This window comes from Labrus mixtus, chromosome 2 (assembly GCF_963584025.1).
Source record: "Labrus mixtus chromosome 2, fLabMix1.1, whole genome shotgun sequence".
NCBI lineage: Eukaryota > Metazoa > Chordata > Actinopteri > Labriformes > Labridae > Labrus > Labrus mixtus.
Window position 1 is genome coordinate 33082872 of NC_083613.1, and position 18284 is coordinate 33101155.

The window sequence follows — 18284 nt, forward strand, 5'->3', positions numbered from 1 at the left end:
CGTAACCCGACATCAGAGCCGCGCTTCACAGCCAATCAGCCATGAGGACCCATTTCCATGTCTTTACTTCAGAGTTAGCACACACACACACACACACACACACACACACACACACACACACACACACACACACACACTCACAGGATTGAGACACAGCAGTATCAGTGTTCGTGCAGCTCTGCAGGGACGTCTTTCCATGAAGCCCATCTAGGCAGATACCCCAATCCTGTCAAAGCAATTACCCATAATTCTCTACTCCTGTAGCTTTCATACACTCATGTAATCTAATAACACACACGCAGAAGACGAAGACAATGCCACAGAAACGAGCACAGCACCACAGAGTTTAAATATCAAACCTGTCTAACGTCTCATTTATCTTTTTTTATCTTGCTGAACATTCTTTGCAATCATTTGCATGAACAACTTTGTGATATTTTAGCCCCAAATCTTAAACTCTGCTGATTATTGCTCAGAATCTGCAGCCTGCAAGAGTGCGTCAGCAAAAAGTCTGCAGCTGATGTGCGGCTGCTCTGCTGGTTTCATTTCCTGATCGGTTCATGATATAAATACATTTCTGTCTTCACGTGTTCAGAAAAAGGTGGTTTGTTATTGTTGTCTCTGTTTCTATAGCAACAGCCACATCACTAGATTGATACCATTAGTTTATAATAACTTTTATATTTTAGACAGTATGAGTGAGGGTGAATATTCAACCTCCTCTTTGCTGCCTCCTTTAACATGTTAGTGAACAACACAACAGGAAAGTTTGAATTAGTTTGTAAAATGAGGATTATCACGGCTGTGCTGCAGTTCACTTCCTGTGACGTGTCACCTGATTGGCAGGTCGGTAGAGTCGTGTGTTTTGGGGTGAGAGGGGGGAGGGGGCAGCAATGGAAAAGGCTCTGTCGCCACAGGTTCAGTGTTTGGTCTTGAGTGATGGAGAGAGGAGCGCAGAAAGTGGGAAGGAGTTTGAGGATGGAGCAGAGCATGTGAAGTAGGAGGTGTCCAGGTTGTTGAGGGCTTTGGGGGGGGGGGGGTAAGGAGAAGGACTTCTCTATACCATGGGTTCCCAAACTTTTCAGCCCACGACCCCCAATATAACGCTGATAGAGACTGGGGACCCTCGTTGTCCCTGGAGGTGGTTAAAACACTAGGCCTCTCGAAACACTGGCATTCCAACACCACGCAATCAAACACCACCATATTATTTTTGTAATTTATTGTAAGAAACTATTTTTTTTGTATTTTCAAATGAATGGGTGAAATATGCCATTTAAACCATTTTCCATGTTTTTGGAGGGAATCTTGCGACCCCAACTAACAGTGTCTCGCGACCCCCACTTTGGGAACCACTGCTCTATACAGTATGTCAGCCCAGTTACTGACTGGCAGTCCAGGGTGTACCCTGCATCTCTGCCAATGATAGCTTGGATCGGAAAAACCCGAACAGGAAAAGCTGTATAAAGAATGGATGGAAATTTGTTTTTGTTTTTTAGGGATTTGTGACCGGTGATGTTCATATCTGATTTGTCATAGCTCAGTTTAATTTAATAAGAGTTTGACTACAGTTAAGTTTTTTTGTCCCCTACTCATAACTGGTGTTACACGTAAACTCCCCCATGATCCGAGTTCCCAGGTAAATGGATGCACCGCACATTGGGTGCAACCAACCTGCTAAGCCATCAGCTCCTCCAGAGGTTCATGATCAGGACAAACAGGCAATCTAAGCTGAAGATAGATCTTCAAAAGAAGCCATGTTGTGAATCCAAATACTGCACATTTAGCCCTTCAGTGTTTAAGTTCTCACCTGGATTAGTGAGGTTATCACAGTGTCTCTGAACATCGTTTTCATGTAAACGTCTCCCTCAGCTTGTCGTACTACCCTGAGGATGATTGACAGCTGTTGGTCATTGTTGCTGACTCAGCAGGGCAGGGATTGGACGATGACTGACGGGTGTTTAGTCCGCTCACTACGCTCGTCTGGAGCATACATTGACTGACAGATGGCCTGCTGAGCTCACGGTCCTCCCCCCTGCTGCTCTGAAGGCGTCTCTGTTTATTCTTCAGAGAATAGAAACGCTGTTTGTTCCTCTCTCCTCAGCATCCTTTCATCTCTTATTCCAGGAAAGCTTCGCTGGTTATTGATGTGGAGCCGCTTCGCCCCGGACAGACCGAGTTTACATTCCAACCTGGGGGTGTTTGTTATTTTAAAATCCCTCCGTCCAGGTCCAGGTCCTCTTAATGATATATTCATCTTTTGCTCCTCTTCTCTAAACAGTTTAAGCCTCCCTGGGTTTGAGCCATTTTAGCTGGAGATCAATGTTTTACGGCTTTCTTTCACACTTGCAGAAAACTGGCCTTGACTGAATCACGTAACGATTAGTCTGGATTTGTTTTGCATCTTAATTTGCATGCTCCATGTAATAGTTGTCTGTAGTGTCTTTGTTATGAGTGTTGCTGTATGTTAGCATTAGTGGAGATGAGAATCAGGAGATTTGCATAACAAAACAGCGGCTTCCTGATACGTGTTTGGTGAGTCAACATGTCATAAGAGATGGTAAACAACAAAACTCGTCCGTTTTCTTCAATGTATCTGTTGTTGTTTTTTATACTCCACATTTCCCCTCACCTACAATTCTACAATTCACTCAGCAGACTCTTTTATCCAAAGCGACGTACATCAGAGAGTAAGAACAACACAAGCAAGGATCTAGAAAAAAGGGAACAATGTCAGTAAGAGCAAACGATCAGCTTTGAGTCCGATTGGACACACAGGTGCTGACAGGAAGTGACCAGAGGCAAAGATCACTGTCATTCTGTCAATTTATGTGCAATATGAAGCTACGAGCTAACTAAAGAGCGCTAACATTAGCATGCTAACAAAACAATGCAGGACACAGGTGATTGCAGTCCGGCTTAATGGTGCTTAATTATGGTGCTTTCTAATTGATAACTCCTTCATGTGAACTCGAGTGTAGAGGGGTTGGAGGTGTGTCTCTGGAGGAGAGCGGGGCCTTCAGTATGGAGGAGGCGTGGCCTAAACAGCAGTTTGTTTTGGTTTCATGCTGGAGCTCAAGGGCGACATCTACTGGATCAAAAAGTCTCACATTCTTCCTTTAAAAATTCTGGTGATGTGACGCCCCCTAGTCTCCAGTTTGGTTCTTTTTCTTGATTATCCAGGAGGATGTTTTCCACTACGAATACTCCGAGCTTTAGTCAGTAACCACTGAATGCCTTCATGGCCTTTTCATGGACACTTGAGTGACACAGTTGTAGTAATGCTGTTGCTCCTCTCTGCGTCTGTCTCTCTCTCTTTGCTTATTTGTCTGCCCTGTCTGCTTCAACCCCGTGACCCTCTCAGCTGTGTCTTATCCGTCTCTCTCCTCCCTCTCTTCCTGTCCCCATGCTGCTCTCTCTTTGTTTGCCTCCTCTCTCCCTTTTTCAGCCCCCTCTCTCTGACCACTTCTCTCTCTCTCTCTTTTTCATGAGCGTGACTGGACAAACTGGCTTTTGCTCTTGCCAGCGTGCAGTTTTTTTTCAGTCCCCTGCAGATGGTCACTTAGCAGTCGATTGTCTATTTGGATTCTCTTCTTGATCAAGCGACAGACTTTCACTGAACCTTTTATTTTTGGTTTCCTTTCCTCTACGGTCATCGAATATGACCGAGGCCTTTGTTAGACTCGACTTGTAACAGTAAATGTTTCTACCTCCTTGTTCACTCGTTTCCTCTGCATCGCTCTCCTCCTCGCTCCCTCTTTCTGCCTCTCTGCCGTGCACTCAGTCAGTTTGACATTCAGAAGGAAATGCTTTTCCCCCCGCGGCTTCATCTTTTCAGCAGAATAATACAAAGTGGCCCATGTGACGGGGAAAAGACATCTCCAGGAAGTGCTGTGGAACTTACTGTAAAGGCATTAGAGAAATCTTTTGCAGACTCATGCTTCTGTCATACAGAAGGTCTGAGCGTGTGTGTGGTGATGATATCAGATCTTCTTTTTATAGATATTTTAGGGCGCTTTTTGCCTTTATTAGATATGACAGAGGAGGAGAGACAGGAAATGTTGGGAGGAGAGAGCGGGGGGGATGACCTGCAGCAAAAGGGCCGAGGTCTGATTCAAACCCACGGCTACAGCCTCTGTACATGGGGCGCCCAGCTACCAGCACCCCATGAGATCAGATCTTTAAACTTGTAATAATTCAACTAAATATCAAAAGGTATCGATACCTGTTTGATACCATAGCAACAAAAACAAAAGTCTTCAGTCCTTTTCACATGAGAATATTTTTACCTGTAGATCTCTGGTCATTTGTAAAAAATTGTTGAGGACGTCTGTGTTTCTTTAATCCCATTTGAATCGATGTCTGTCGCTTTCACTCCACGTCTGCAGGTGAAAGCCAACCCAAGGGTCTCCCTCGTTTTTGGAACTCACTTTGCCCGCTTTGCATTTTGCCTCACGATGATTATACTGTATGTTCATATCCGTCATGTTCACCAATTTCAATCGCATCCAATCGCTGAATTGTATCCACTCCTGAACGCACCTGCTGTGCTGTCATTGGCTGGAGGAAACACACCAGCTCCCCACCCAGAGGCGTCCTCCTGAGTCAAACAAAAACACCACAATCCAGTCAGAGGACAGGGTCTCTACTACACATGTATGGAGGCCCAGAAGGGACAATAGAGCAGCTTTCTACTTTTTACATTAAATAACCTTTCGCCTCCCATGACATTTAACAGCCCAGTGTCCACACCAAAGTCCGAGTTGGTGTGAGTGAGCTGAAGCTGTCAGAGTACACAGATCACACCCTGAACAATAACACGGGCGTCAGTCAGAGACAGCCTGAGCTCTGAGGACACACTCCCAAAGAGACGTGTCCTCATGGTTCTCTGGAAAGGGAGGGGTGTGTGTGTGTGTGTGTGTGTGTGTGTGTGTGTGTGTGTGTGTGTGTGTGTGTGTGTGTGTGTGTGTGTGTGTGTGTGTGTGTGTGTGTGTGTGTGTGTGTGTGTGTGTGTGTGTGTGTGTGTGTGTGTGTGTGTGTGTGTGTGTGTGTGTGTGTGTGTGTGTGTGTGTGTGTGTGTGTGTGTGTGTGTGTGTGTGTGTGTGTGTGTGTGTGTGTGTGTGTGTGTGTGTGTGTGTGTGTGTGTGTGTGTGTGTGTGTGTGTGTGTGTGTGTGTGTGTGTGTGTGTGTGTGTGTGTGTGTGTGTGTGTCTTGTGTGTGTGTGTCTTGTGTGTGTGTGCATTTATCTAAAGTGAAAATCTGTCCTCCTATTTTTGTCCACGCCATGTTTGCTGCACGACCATGCCTGAGTTTGTTTCAGTAGCATTGTCCTCAGAGTGGAGGGCATTCTAACACACACACACACAAGACACACAGAACCGCACATTAACCCATGTTCTGTCTTGTCCCTCTCCATCCAGCCCGGGGCTCGTCTGCGCTGCTCACACAGTCTGATCGAATTATCCTCGCATGGCGCCGTTATATATATCGAATTAGCCCGTCATTGCTTCCCTGGACACCGCCGCTGAATGTTCCTCCCTGGGCATGTTCTCTAACAAGCCGCGCGGGCTGACTCATTCATGCCTGTGAGCTGTCGCCATCTTTGTAGTTATACACAGCCGGGGTCGGCAGATGAGGGAAGAATTTAGTGTTAGCTTCCTCTCTGCGACTGAAGATTCTCAGATCGTTGACGAGGTGTCAGACGTCAGAGTGTTGGTTTCTTTTGACGACTCCTCTGGTGCTTGTTTTCTCTCCTTAAATCAGTCCATGTGTCAGGATTGATTCTGTCTGCTGCTGTTAACACATCTTTAAAATCGTGTTGCTTGATGGAAAGGCGATTTGACACATCCTGAAACATGTTTGAGTGAGCGGAGTGTAACTTGGCAACTGGCTGCATGGTGTCGAGACGTTGGAACTTTCTCATCCCCGACTCTGTTTGACGTCACACCAAGGGCGTACAATGTAGAGCGGAACATGGAGATGTGACCCCACCATATGTTTGTCCAGAATTATACGCAAATCTCTGAACGCACAGAGTCCACAGAGGGATCGTTCCAAGTGTTTGTCGTTGGGAACAGACTCCAGTCTCTCTCTCTCTCTCTCTCTCTCTCTCTCTCTCTCTCTCTCTCTCTCTCGCTCTCTCTCTCCAGGTGGGTGACACTCCCACAGCTAGGTGTTTGTTCTGCCCTCTGAGTCTGCCTTCTCACCGTAAACAATAGGACATGGAGCGAGAAAGCACCGAGTACACCCAAGTCCTTCCAGAGAGGGGGCGTGGTCAGACACAGCTCATTTACATATTTAAAGATACAGACACAGAAACAGCCTGTTGTGAGCAGGGCTGAAATAGAGGGGTTTATAGACATGATCAAATACAGGATCAGAGTGGATTTAGAACAAGAAACTTCACACACGTGTTTTGTGGAGCTCTGAGACTTATTTAAACTGAAGAAGAGGAGGAGAATATGGGACCTTTTAAGTTGGTGGCTGCAGCACCCTCAGCACCCCTACTTCCTGCTTATTTGGTACATTCTTCGAGACACTTTCCAGACACTTGCATATAGATCTTGTGAAATCTGTTGAGCAGACGTCGTTGTCCTCTGTGAATGTTCACTGCATGCATCAGACCTTCTACCTCCTGTGTTCATGATCTTACAAACTTATAACATCTTGTGTGTCGTGATTATGGAATTATTATTATGGATTATTGAACTGTTGTAGCTGCAGAAGACGTGCAAAATTAGTCATTTTTGCAGGTTTCACAGAGGAAGTCATGAAGGATTATCATTATTAACCAGTAGTGTGAAAGTCTATATTATAAAGTAACATGTCGCCTTGACGCGCAGTGTTGGTGTCTGCCTATCTTAGCCGTTAAATTACAGCATGCTGTTCACCCTAAATTCACAGAAACTCTTGTCCGATCAGTGTGCAGATTACAGGAAGTAAAAGTCTGTCTTCAGTCACCTTTTCCTTTCTTATCAGGCTTACACAGTCTTGCAGCAGAGCAGGATGAGATGAGTCATGTTGAGGTCGGACAAACTATAAAATTACCAGAGAATTACGGGCCTAATTAACCCACTCTCTGGAAGCCCAAATTCCTCAACTATGACAAGAAAACTCATTATGGATTTCCTCTGAATCCGACTGTTTTCCCACAGTTTCTGAGGCTGTCAACGTCACAGAGTTAGGGTAAGATGTGTTTATGTAGGTTATAGTTTAAGCTTTTAATCACTGCCTCACTAAACACCGTCCTCAGTAGGACTGGCATGATACCAGAGTCTGAAACCTCATTAGTTACATCAGGGCATGAAGGGTCACCAGAAATATTAACCTAGAAATGAAATCATATCAAAATTTGGATACCATAGCGAGAAAAGAAGAAGTGCTATGTTCCCAATATTGGGTCATTTACATGCATGGGTCAATCGCACAAATATTTTGGGAGTGTATTTGTACAATTGCTGTAAGTCCATTGTTAGAGCTGTTTTCAGACATGCATTCCTGGAAATTCCTAGAAAATCTCAGGACACGCTGCCTCAGAAGTCTTCCTGGCTTGCCTGTTCACACACGTTCTTTTAAAACAGTAAGGTCTGTGTCGGACAGGAGGCGGGGGGGGGACTGCAAGACTGAGGACGAAGCAACAGAGTCTGACGCTGTGACAGTTTATTTCCTTTATGTCGATGCTGCATGTAATTGGACTTCTTCAAAGTTTCAATGAAGGAGCAATAAAGATCTCATGAGCAGAGGTGAGTCTGAAGCTGCTTCATTATCTTCACAAAGATCACAGGTCACATGATGTATAAGGTCATCGTCCTCGCCTGTTACCAAGAGGTGAATCTTCCTGATTATTTTACTGCTGCACTCACACATCAGCTCTCAGGCGCTGGCAGGAAACAGTCTGGGTGAAAAAGGAACCCATTGTGTTCCCACATGCAGCTCACCTTAAAAAGGTTTTGTGCATGTGCGAAAACCACAGACTGCAAATATTACTGGATGACGCCTGAGTGACGTCACCCGTCTGTTCCTGCAGGGGGCTCTGGAGTCCCATCGATGGCGGTCTCCATGCTGGAAATGCTGTCTCAGTCTAACTTTCAGTCAATCTAACGAGAGACTGAGAGCTGGAGCTGAGGCGGGTTTTAAACCTCCTGACAAACCGTTACATCGCGCCCATCTCATGCAAAACATGAGCTCATCTAACAGACCTAATTTGTTTTTTGTACCCGGCTGTAAATATGTTAATTTCTACGGCTTTTTTGAATTGGTGTGTATGTGACTTCCTGTGCTGATGGAGCCAGCATCTAGTGGAGACTCAATGAACTGCAGGACATTGCACTTCTTCATTGGCTTCATTTGCCGCTTGATGAAAACCCCATAAGTCTGTTTTTAAAAACATTTTTAATTTGTATCATTCAGGGATATATTCAGAGATTAGCATTTCAGCACTAACTTCACCCTGTGCTAACAGACATGTTATCATGTTTGCAGAAGAGGCTGTTTCCTTTATAGTTTCTGTAGAGGCAGGGGGAATCACCAGGGTGGGAGGGGGAGGGGGAGGGGGGGAAATAGTAGATGTCAATCCCAAAGGAAACAAGAGGTCGAGCGGGAAGCAGAAAAAGCGCCCAATCTTACCCTCTGGCTTTGATCCAATACTTAGAAAACGCATCCTCCTCCATGTTTCCACCCTCCAGATCATATCACAAACCCGACAGAATAACAAAAAGCTGTCACACATTCACATCCAGCCAGATCAGGTGAGCATCTTTATGACTTAATGTAGATCGAACACTGATCCACAGTGAGGGAGGGGATGTATTCTTGACTTGCAGAGTCTCTGTCCCTCTTTTCTCAACACTGACAGCAGCAAAAATCTCAGAGGAAACAGGAAAGGCCTGAGCAGCTTGGTGTCGGGACGGATATCCTCTTTTGGGAGGCGTTCCCCCTCCTCCTCCCTCACTTAACTCTCCCTCTCTTTTAGCCCTTTTTTATCGCCTTTTTCTCCCACTTTGACTCATTTTTCCTCTCCGTGTGGCCGAGGGCTCGAGAGCCTGACAAAGACTTTCAAACCTCCTCGTGGATTTTAAAATATTTTTGGTCTTCAAAAACCTGAGCGAGAACCATGTGTTGGCATGGCGACGAGGAGGATGAGGACAGCTCGGAGGTGAAGCGTTTGTCGTCTTTGTTTGTTTGATTTGTGTGTTTCCTGTAATAGCGGCTGTGATTTGTAGTTATTTGCGCTCCTCCTCCTCTCCCGCTGTGCTGCTGATTGTGTGTGTTTGGTTGCTTGTTGACTCCGGAGCAATTTGCCGCTCAGCTGGAAGTACAATTTGAAAAAAGACACAGAAAGTGAGCGGGAGAGGGAGCCCCGTTGTTTACACTCAAACGATGTTTGGGACAGTAAAGGAGGATACGCTGAAATCAGAGACTGGAGAGGACAAATCATGGGACGCATTCTTAATCAATTTGGTGTTTGTGTTTGGAAGGAAACATCATTTCTGATCATATTGTCAAACTAAAGTAGCACCAGCAGCCTTCCTGTTGGCAGGTTGGACACTGGAGATGTTTTGAAATATTGTAAACACTCCTTGAATAATATTTTTGTTATTCCTCGCTGCTCTCCTTTCTCCTTTTTCTAACATTTACCCAACTGTCCCCCCCTTTCCTCCGGCCCCACACACTATCGTCTCCTCTTTATCTCTTTCCTCCCATTACGGCCTTATCCTGCTCACCATCTCTTCCTCCTCTGCGGACATCACTCTCAACACCTCCTCTGAGCAGGCTGACTGCAGCACATTAAGACTTCTGCTCTCTCCATAAAGCCATCTCGCCTGACTTCTTTCTCACCTCTTCTTTTTTCTTTTTTTGTCCACTCCAGAGTGATCCAGGGGGGCTGTCGGTTCTGGAGCAGCTCGGCCTGGACCAGAACTCTGATTTCTCCGACTCCAGCGTGCAGCAGCTGTTGGACGAGCAGCGCGAGAGGATCCGCAGAGAGATCCGGAAGGAGCTGAAGATCAAGGAAGGAGCCGAGAACCTGCGCAGGGCGACGACTGACAAGAGGAACGCTCAGCAGGTCAGAGACGGACGATGTTTTCATTCCTCTTCACAGACCTGTTATCAGTCTTAACGTTTTACAAGCCTTAACATGTCACACTGAAGATCTTATTCTATGTGGAATTAAACTATTCAGGGTGATGTTTCCAGTGCATTTTTGCAGTTTAGAAAGTTGTGGTCTTTAAAACCAATAAATGACCCAATATTTTGTGTCTAAGACTTTTATTTAGCTGCCGTTTCATCAAAACGTCTTCGTTGGATATTTACTAGTATCATATCCATCCATTAGCTGAAACGCTTTTTCCCATTTGGGGTCTTAGGGGGCTGGTAAGAGGCCGGGGTTACACCCTGGACTGGTTTTGTTACAAACCCAATTATGCACTACTTGCACAGCTTGAATCTCTGGAAGAACAGTCTGTGAACACATTGCATTATGGGTAATGTAGGCAGCAGACTCTCATGAGGAAGAAAAATGTTCAGAATAAAAATGTGTGATTTGTGTTTTTTTAAACTGTCTGTGGTTAAGTAGGGTTGTCCAAAAACTTTAACACGATTATTGTTTTAAAAAAAAATCTAATGATATCTACCGGTACATTTATTGTGTTTGTACACAGCGATTTCGTCATTCTGGTGGCGGAAAGTTAGCAGTTAGTATGTTGAATTAACGTTAAATATCCACATCTGTGTTAAAATGTTGAGCTCTGACTTGTGTCATCAACGCCAGCTTTTTATTGACAAGCTGTCGAGTGTCCTGCTTTAAGTCGGCAGCTCGTCATCACAAAGCACCACTCTTCAGTTTGTCCACCTTCAAAATAAAAGCACTAGATGTCAAACTGTTTGCAAAGGAAACTGAAATTCGCAGAGCAAAGAATTCAATATTTAACTGATGCAGGGTGGACAGCAATGTATGTGATGCGACGCGATATCCAACGCTAAAAGTGCTGTTTGCCCATCCCCGGCCAACTCCTCCGCCCTGGTACAGCGTCATTCTGTGGGAAACACTGAAGTAAACAAGGGTCCTAAAGAGACACTCCTGCTGAACATCTGCCGCAGCATCACCAGTTAATTCAAACACCAGTTAAACTGTGACAACTGACATCTTCTTACTCCTTGTGGAGAAACTCTAACCCGTTCCTATTCTGACATCCAACGGCACATCAAAATGAGAGTTTATCTCCTCCTGCTTTCGCTGTTTCTCTGCCGCCACAACATGCACGCTTTTCCTGTGACGTAATCGTGACGTCTACTCCAAATGAGTCTACTCACAGCTGTTGTGCTACCACGGCAACAAAAAAAGTGCATTAAGTCAGCATCAATATGCAAAACTATAAGAAAGGAAGTCATCCACAGAAGTGATGTCATCCACCGCCTCCGTCCGGTGTGAGCACCTGTGTCTCCCACTGATCCTTGAAAACGTCCCAATGAACTGATTTAATATGTAAATGACTCACAAAGAAAAAAAAAACTGTTTCTATAACTGTCTTCTTTGTTCCGTCCTTCAGGTGGACAGTCAGTTGAGATCTTCAAACCGCAGGCTGGACGACCTTCACGCTCAGCTGCAGGAGCTGGACGCTCACATCGTGGTGAAGGGAGGAGAGGAGAACAAAGGTATATGTGTGAACAAAAACACACACACACACATCTTACTTAGGATCCTTTGTATCAGATATATTGAGGATTAATATATAAGTCCGCTCTCAGCTGATTGCTCCTGCACTCATACACTCACACACTGAGGGGCGGGGCTAACACACAGATGGACAGACTGGTATCTTTCTCATCAACAATATTCCCCCGTTTTCTGTAAATGCATGATTATGACCTTGTGAAGAAGTCTCCCTCCTCCACTCTCATGTTAGCTGGTTATGATATTATAGAGCTGGTGCATATTTTTTTGGAAAACCCTGCGACAGAGTGAGGAGTTCTGCTTCCTGATGATTTGTCTTTCCTTGTTCCATCTGGGTGTGTCTCCATGAAGAGCAGCCAAAGAGTTTCATGTCTGTTTCCAGCTGGTTCAAAGCTGTAATGTCTTCTGTGCAGGATATTAACCCCTTACATGCTGCTGCAGAACTTCAAGGATAAAACAATATTTTTCTGACATTACACTCGATCCCCCCCCTGAGAGTATTTTCACTTTAGTACACACCGTGTGAACCCTCATCTCGTTTCCTTTTTTTTATAACATTTCTGTTTCTGTCCCTCCTCAGATGAGTGTCCTCAGTCTCCGGGGGCCGCGAGTCGGACGTCAGCGCACAAGGATCGCATCGCCGCCCTGGAGAGGCAGCTCAACATCGAGCTCAAAGTCAAACAAGGGGTGGAAAACATGATCCCCATCTACTCCAATGGATCCACCAAGGTACAGGACCTAATCCATAGAAAACACCTTCACACACCTGAACCTGAACAGAACACTGAAACGAGCAGAAATATAAGGAACATGTTGTAGGTGGTTGCACGTACTCTGCCCCTCCCCCTGCTGCTTCATAACTGACAGCGTGTGCGTCTGTGTGTGCATCTTCCTGATCCGTAACCTTGCTCTCTGCTGACTCAGCTGATAATCTCTCACACAGAAAGCCTCCCCATATGCACACACCACACATCCTGAGATTACTCACAAAAATCCCCTCCCCCCCTTTTTTAAACGAGCGTCTGTTTCACCTTACCATTCGACCTTGTTCTCACACCTCCACCTCCTGTTTTATTTCACTGCAGAAAGACCATACACTTCACATTAAACACTCGTATGAATCAAAACAAATCAACACATGAGGACAACTCAAATCGATGAGAAAGAGAGCACGTCTGCATTCGGCTTCTCTTGTTCGACGTCAGTAGCTGAAGAGGAGAAGGGAACAGACACGGCTAGCTTCGTAGCTAACTCTGGCCCAACAGTTGTGATGACTCCTCTCGGTGGTGCTCATGACATGTAGCTCAGTCTGTAGTGACTTGGGTTGGGAACCTGACCGGACGCCTGTTCAAGTCCCAGTGTGGACCAAAATATGGCAGTTGGTCTGGAAGCTGGAGAGGTGAACTGTCCCTAAAGGAAGAATGTGACACAATTTAAACATAGATACACTAGAAATCCAGTCTGTCCTGTGTAAATGTGTCTCTGAGTCATGACTGTCTACAATGAGGGAGAAGCTCGAGTCCCGCTGGCTGTGTTGTTGTCAGAGCCGTGTTTACATGGACGGGACGGCCGGCTCCTCCCCTTGTGTATAAAAGCTGTTTTAGTCAAGAACTAGAGAGAAGAAGAAGAACATACTCACTGATTATTTGGATGTTAGTAAGAGTTTTTAGATCACGCTCATTCTGTGTCAATTTATATGAAGCTACGAGCTAACTAAAGAGCGCTAACATTAGCATGCTAACACAACAATGCAGGAAACGGGTGATTGCAGCTCGAGACAAAAACTATTTTGTCCTCCATTTGATTATGGTGCGTCATAATTGATAACTCCTTTGTCTGAACTCCAGTGTAGAGGGGTTGGAGGTGTGTCTCTGGAGGAGAGCGGAGGCTTCAGTATGGAGGAGGCGTGGCCTAACAGCAGTTTGTTTTGGTTTCATGTTGGTGCTCAAGGGCGACATCTACTGGATAAAAAAGTTGCACATCTTTCTTTTAAGCTCCCTGTGTAGCAGCCCCACTCTGACAACTAATGCATGTCCACAGGTCTTGTTGTGTATTTTGGGCCCATGTGTGTGAGAAGAATGTCTCTCAATAACCGTGGGTAAACCAGAATTTCCCTGAGTGATTAATAAAGTGTGTAAAATTAAATAAAAATGACTGAGGGTAATGCTAAAGGGAGTTAACCTGCCCCAAAATAAGTTGACAGCAGGACGATGTTGAACTGTGGAGATAAGAAGTTAAAGCATATAGCAAGAGGAGAAATTGTAAACACATTAACCCTGCACTTTAGCTTTTCAGAGTCATTTTAGATTCCTCACTGAATCAGATGTTCAAGTGTTTCATTGTGTGAAGCAGAACTTCTGTATCGTCATATTATCCTGATCAGGGGCCACATCCATACTCATTTCAATGCTGATATTTTCCTTCCTGGTTCTTGTATTTGATTTTGCTCCCCGTCGTGCCTTTGCTCCAATCAGGACAAGAAGATGCTGCAGACGGCCCAGCAAATGCTGCAGGACAGTAAGACCAAAATCGACATCATCCGCATGCAGATCAGGAAGGCTGTGCAGGCCACGGAGCACAACGACGACACACAGGGTGAGTGTGAACGTAACGCTGTACTAGTGAAGCAAACACACTTTTTCTCTCGTCTGTCAAGATCTGAGTGAAATAAAAAAAAATGTTTTTTGGCTCTTAAATCGTTAAGAGTAACTCGTCCTCATTGCATTTACATCTCACTCACTCCTTTGTGCCGTTACCATCCGCTGCAACTTCATCCAGTCTCTGCAACACACACACAAAACACACACACGTGAACCAATCAGGGATTTGAACTCAGTTATTTAGCCATGAGCGACGACGACTCAAGAAGCAGCGACAACACTGAAATATGGTTTGAGCTCGAGGACTTGTCTCCCCCAGAGTCTCCTGAAGACCGAGACCATGGCGGTCGAGAGCCGGATAAGTTTGAACCTTTAGCACGGGCAGCGAGGACGTGGAGGAGCAGGAGAGGGTGGGGGGACGATACTAACTCTGTAAATATTTTTACTGTATATAAAACAGACGTAAAGTCTACATATGACCAGACTGCTAAACCCGACGAAGCGAGGTCCTCTGGTATGTTCAGACGCAGCTTGTGTTTTATGACAGTGGTCAGCTGGCAGTGACAGGACGCTCTCTTTCATCTCTCCCTCTCTCTGTATTTGATGTGCGGTCTTTTTCTTTTTGTCTCTGCGCGTCATAAACGGTCTGAGGCAGCAGACGGCAGACTCACAGCAGCAGCACAAACAGATCAATACTCGTGTGTTTTCACATCCCCTCCGCCTGCGTTTTTACGAGGGAGAAGATGAAGAGGACGCTCAGGATTGATTCACTGCAGACTGTGTGAGCCGTGTTTTATTTCTGAGTGGTACAAAGCCCACCTGGCACATTATCACGATCAATGAAACTCACACAGAAATGAACTCAAAGGTAATCCAGCCCACCGACACAAAAAGGACCGGCAGATGAAAACATATCGTGTTTACACACACACACAACCACTCACAGTATTGTTCTGTGTGAAGAGGCAGAACAAAGACTTCATCTCACAGGTGGTGAGTGCGTGTTTTCAGGTGTACAGGAGTGTGTTAGAAATGATACAAACATGATGCTCTTTCACGTTCTCCTTCTCATACACACATCATCTGTAGTAACAGGTTGATCAGTGACACTCAGGGCTGTTGAATTAATTTTTTATTGGGCTGTGAGAGCTGAGAAACATGACGAGGTGATGATCAGGAGAGGTGGATGGTTTGGAAAAAATGCAACAGGGGGAGATAGTTGAAGTAGGGAAGAAGCCAAAGACGGATTCAAGATGATGATGTCGTCGTCCGTCCGTTATTTTGACGATCCTGTGACGTTTCACCTTCAATCTGAAAGTTGCAGAGGGATAAAATGACACCCCCCCCCCCCCCCCGTACCGTCGTTGAAGATTGTAACAGAGGTGAGACGGTTTCAGCGGGGGGAGCGCAGCGCTGTGTCTGAAAGATCTGTCTGTGGAGTAGTTCTTCTTTTGTCCTGGTGTCTCATGAAGTCTGTGTTTTTTTCTTGGTTAATCTGTCTCTCTCTCTCACACACACACACACACACACACACACACACACACACACACACACACACAGGAGGTTGTGTATATAGTGTACACAGACAGTCTCCAGGCACCACACCCGGTGGAGGGGTCATCTAGCAGGGTCTGGGCTCCAGGCAGAACACCTTATTAGGAGATAAAAGCACCCACATCCATTCCCAACCCGACCTCCCTCTCCTCCTCCTCCTTTCTTCCTCCTCCTGTCTCATGCGGCTTTTCCAGCAGCTCATAACTCATCGAAATCATATTCAATCACTCCCCTGCGTCCTTTTGTCCTTTCCTCCTCGTCCTAACTAACACAACACTTTTTTTTTTCCTCCTCATCTCTGGCCTCCTCTCCCCATGTCTGTGAGCTCCTTTTGTTTCCAGCTGTTAGACCGGCTACTGGGCCATTAAGGCTAACCACTTAGCTGTGATTGTGCTGCATTGGGGGGGGGGGGCAACTCTGAGGCTGACCCACCTCGTCTGTTTGTGTAGGGGAGGGAGCTCGAGTGCGTTTTAACCGTTTGACTGATAGCACTGCTCCTCATTTGCTGCTTTAATCGAGTTACTGCTGCCTCGGCTTAATGGGTGTATTAAACGCCTGTGAGGGTTTTATCAGTGACACAGGTTTATTTTGAAGTGGCTGTTATGATAACACCAGAGAGCAGCTGGAGTAAGGAAGTTCATTCATTAACTTCTCACTCTGAATATAAGAATAAGACGACCCCGATCATGAGAAAGTTTGTCCCAACGTTCTGGACTTTGATACTTTTTGATACCAAGTTAAAATCTCCTTTATTTTAATTATGAAATCTCCCAGACGTTGGCATGTGAAGGACCCCCATTAGACTTCCAAATACCTTCTACAGTACCTGTCTGTGGGGGCTCAACAAGCTAGTAAGGAAGGCACGCTCTGTGGTTGGACTGGAACTATACAGCTTGGAGACTGAGAGGTGGAAGGGGGACAAAATCACATCCATCATTGACAACTCCTCTCACCCTCTCCATCGGTTAGGGTTAGGGGTCTAAGAGAGTGACACATCCGCTGCTCACAAGTTGATGATTTTTCAGTGATATTATTTATGGTCTTGGTCTTGACTTGGTCTCGATCCCTAAATGTCTTGGTACTCTGGTCTCATACTGACAAGTTTGAGGTTACTTCGCAGCTGAATGACGTTCAGTCTGGTTGCCTCGGGTCATTTTTCCTTTCAAGAGGAGGTTACTGTTTTTTGATACATCAGTGTCACTCATAGTGGCTGCTCGATTCTGATTGGCCAGAGTGGTGTGACATCATCTTTAAACTGAAAGATTGACACAGAAGAAGAGCATTGATCTCAAAATGCAGCAATTAATAACGTCTAAATTATTGAGTCCTAACTGGTCTAGCCACAGGAACCACTGAAAACCGCTCAGCGACCCCCATTTGGGCCCGGACCCACCAGTTGTGAAACACTGATCTTACAGATATAAGAAACAAATAATCTTCTAAATTGGTATTCATTTTTGTCCCATATTTCCCCCTCTTACTTGCAAGTTTCTGCAACCCCCCCTAGCAACCCCTGGTGGCCCCCCTGGGGATCAGGACCCCGTCTTTAGCGAACACTATTTTAGAAGACTGTGTAGGAGTTTAATTGGCCACATTATTGTGTGCCTAGGACTTCTATTTTTGTTGCCATGGGATTGAAACAGATATTTTTTTTGTTTAATCGTATTGAAATTTAAATTCTGTCGTCATGACGACCATAATTGGAGTTCACTGGGGTTAATGTTACTTTCTGGGGAGCATTTAGAGGCTGCTTATCTCCCTCTGAGTGCTGCTAATGTTTGTTGTATCTGGCTCTTGTGTTGAGCATAGAAAATGCATTAAGGCATTAACCTTACCTCATCATTCCCCGGAGAGTTCCCTGTGATACACCGCTGTCAAAACAAAACACTGATGAAGAGAGTTCACTGGATATGACTTATTTAATGTGCACTTATAGGGCGCCAGAAGGCCATGTGGTCAGGTCGTGCCCTATGTACGGAGGATGTAGTCCTCTAAGTGGGCGTGCCAGGTTCTGTCCGATCAAAAATAGCACAAAAAAGCAGAGTCCCTGCTATATGATCCACTCTGATGTAATGTGTCTGTCTCATCGCTGCAGGTAACCATGACCTCTGCGGGGTGGAGCTGCGTATTGAAGAGCTGAGGCATCACTACAGGGTCGAACATGCCGTCGCTGAGGGGGCCAAGAATGTGCTCAGACTCCTGGGGGCCAACAAAGTCCAGGACAAGAAAGCTCTGTCAGAGGTCAGACTGAACTAACGCATACATACATACATCGATCGATGGGTGGATGGATGGATGGATGGATGGGTGGATGGATGGATGGATGGATTGGTGGGTGGGTTGGTGGGTGGGTGGATGGATGGATGGATGGGTGGATGGATTGGTGGGGGGGTGGATGGATGTATTGGTGGATAGATGGATGGATGGATGAATGGGTTGATGGGCGGATGGATGAATGG

At 45.6% G+C, this 18284-nt stretch overlaps 2 protein-coding genes across 3 annotated transcripts in view; both read left to right on the forward strand.

Moving 5' to 3' along the window:
* The window catches only part of mcoln1a (mucolipin TRP cation channel 1a), a 153834-nt gene that overhangs the window by 97100 nt on the left and 38450 nt on the right, over window positions 1-18284 (forward strand). The gene's annotated exons all lie outside the window — the stretch shown is intronic.
* pkn1a (protein kinase N1a) overlaps window positions 1-18284 on the forward strand; it is a 54534-nt gene that overhangs the window by 21673 nt on the left and 14577 nt on the right. Inside the window, exons 1-6 of one of the 2 annotated variants that reach the window (XM_061062297.1) lie at window positions 9011-9154; window positions 9869-10063; window positions 11547-11652; window positions 12252-12400; window positions 14146-14266; window positions 17921-18066. In XM_061062297.1, the coding sequence (XP_060918280.1) occupies window positions 9113-9154; window positions 9869-10063; window positions 11547-11652; window positions 12252-12400; window positions 14146-14266; window positions 17921-18066 (759 nt within the window). In that variant the 5' untranslated portion in view covers window positions 9011-9112. Of the gene's footprint in view, window positions 1-9010; window positions 9155-9868; window positions 10064-11546; window positions 11653-12251; window positions 12401-14145; window positions 14267-17920; window positions 18067-18284 lie in introns of those variants that run through there. The other variant, XM_061062298.1, reaches the window with a different exon arrangement.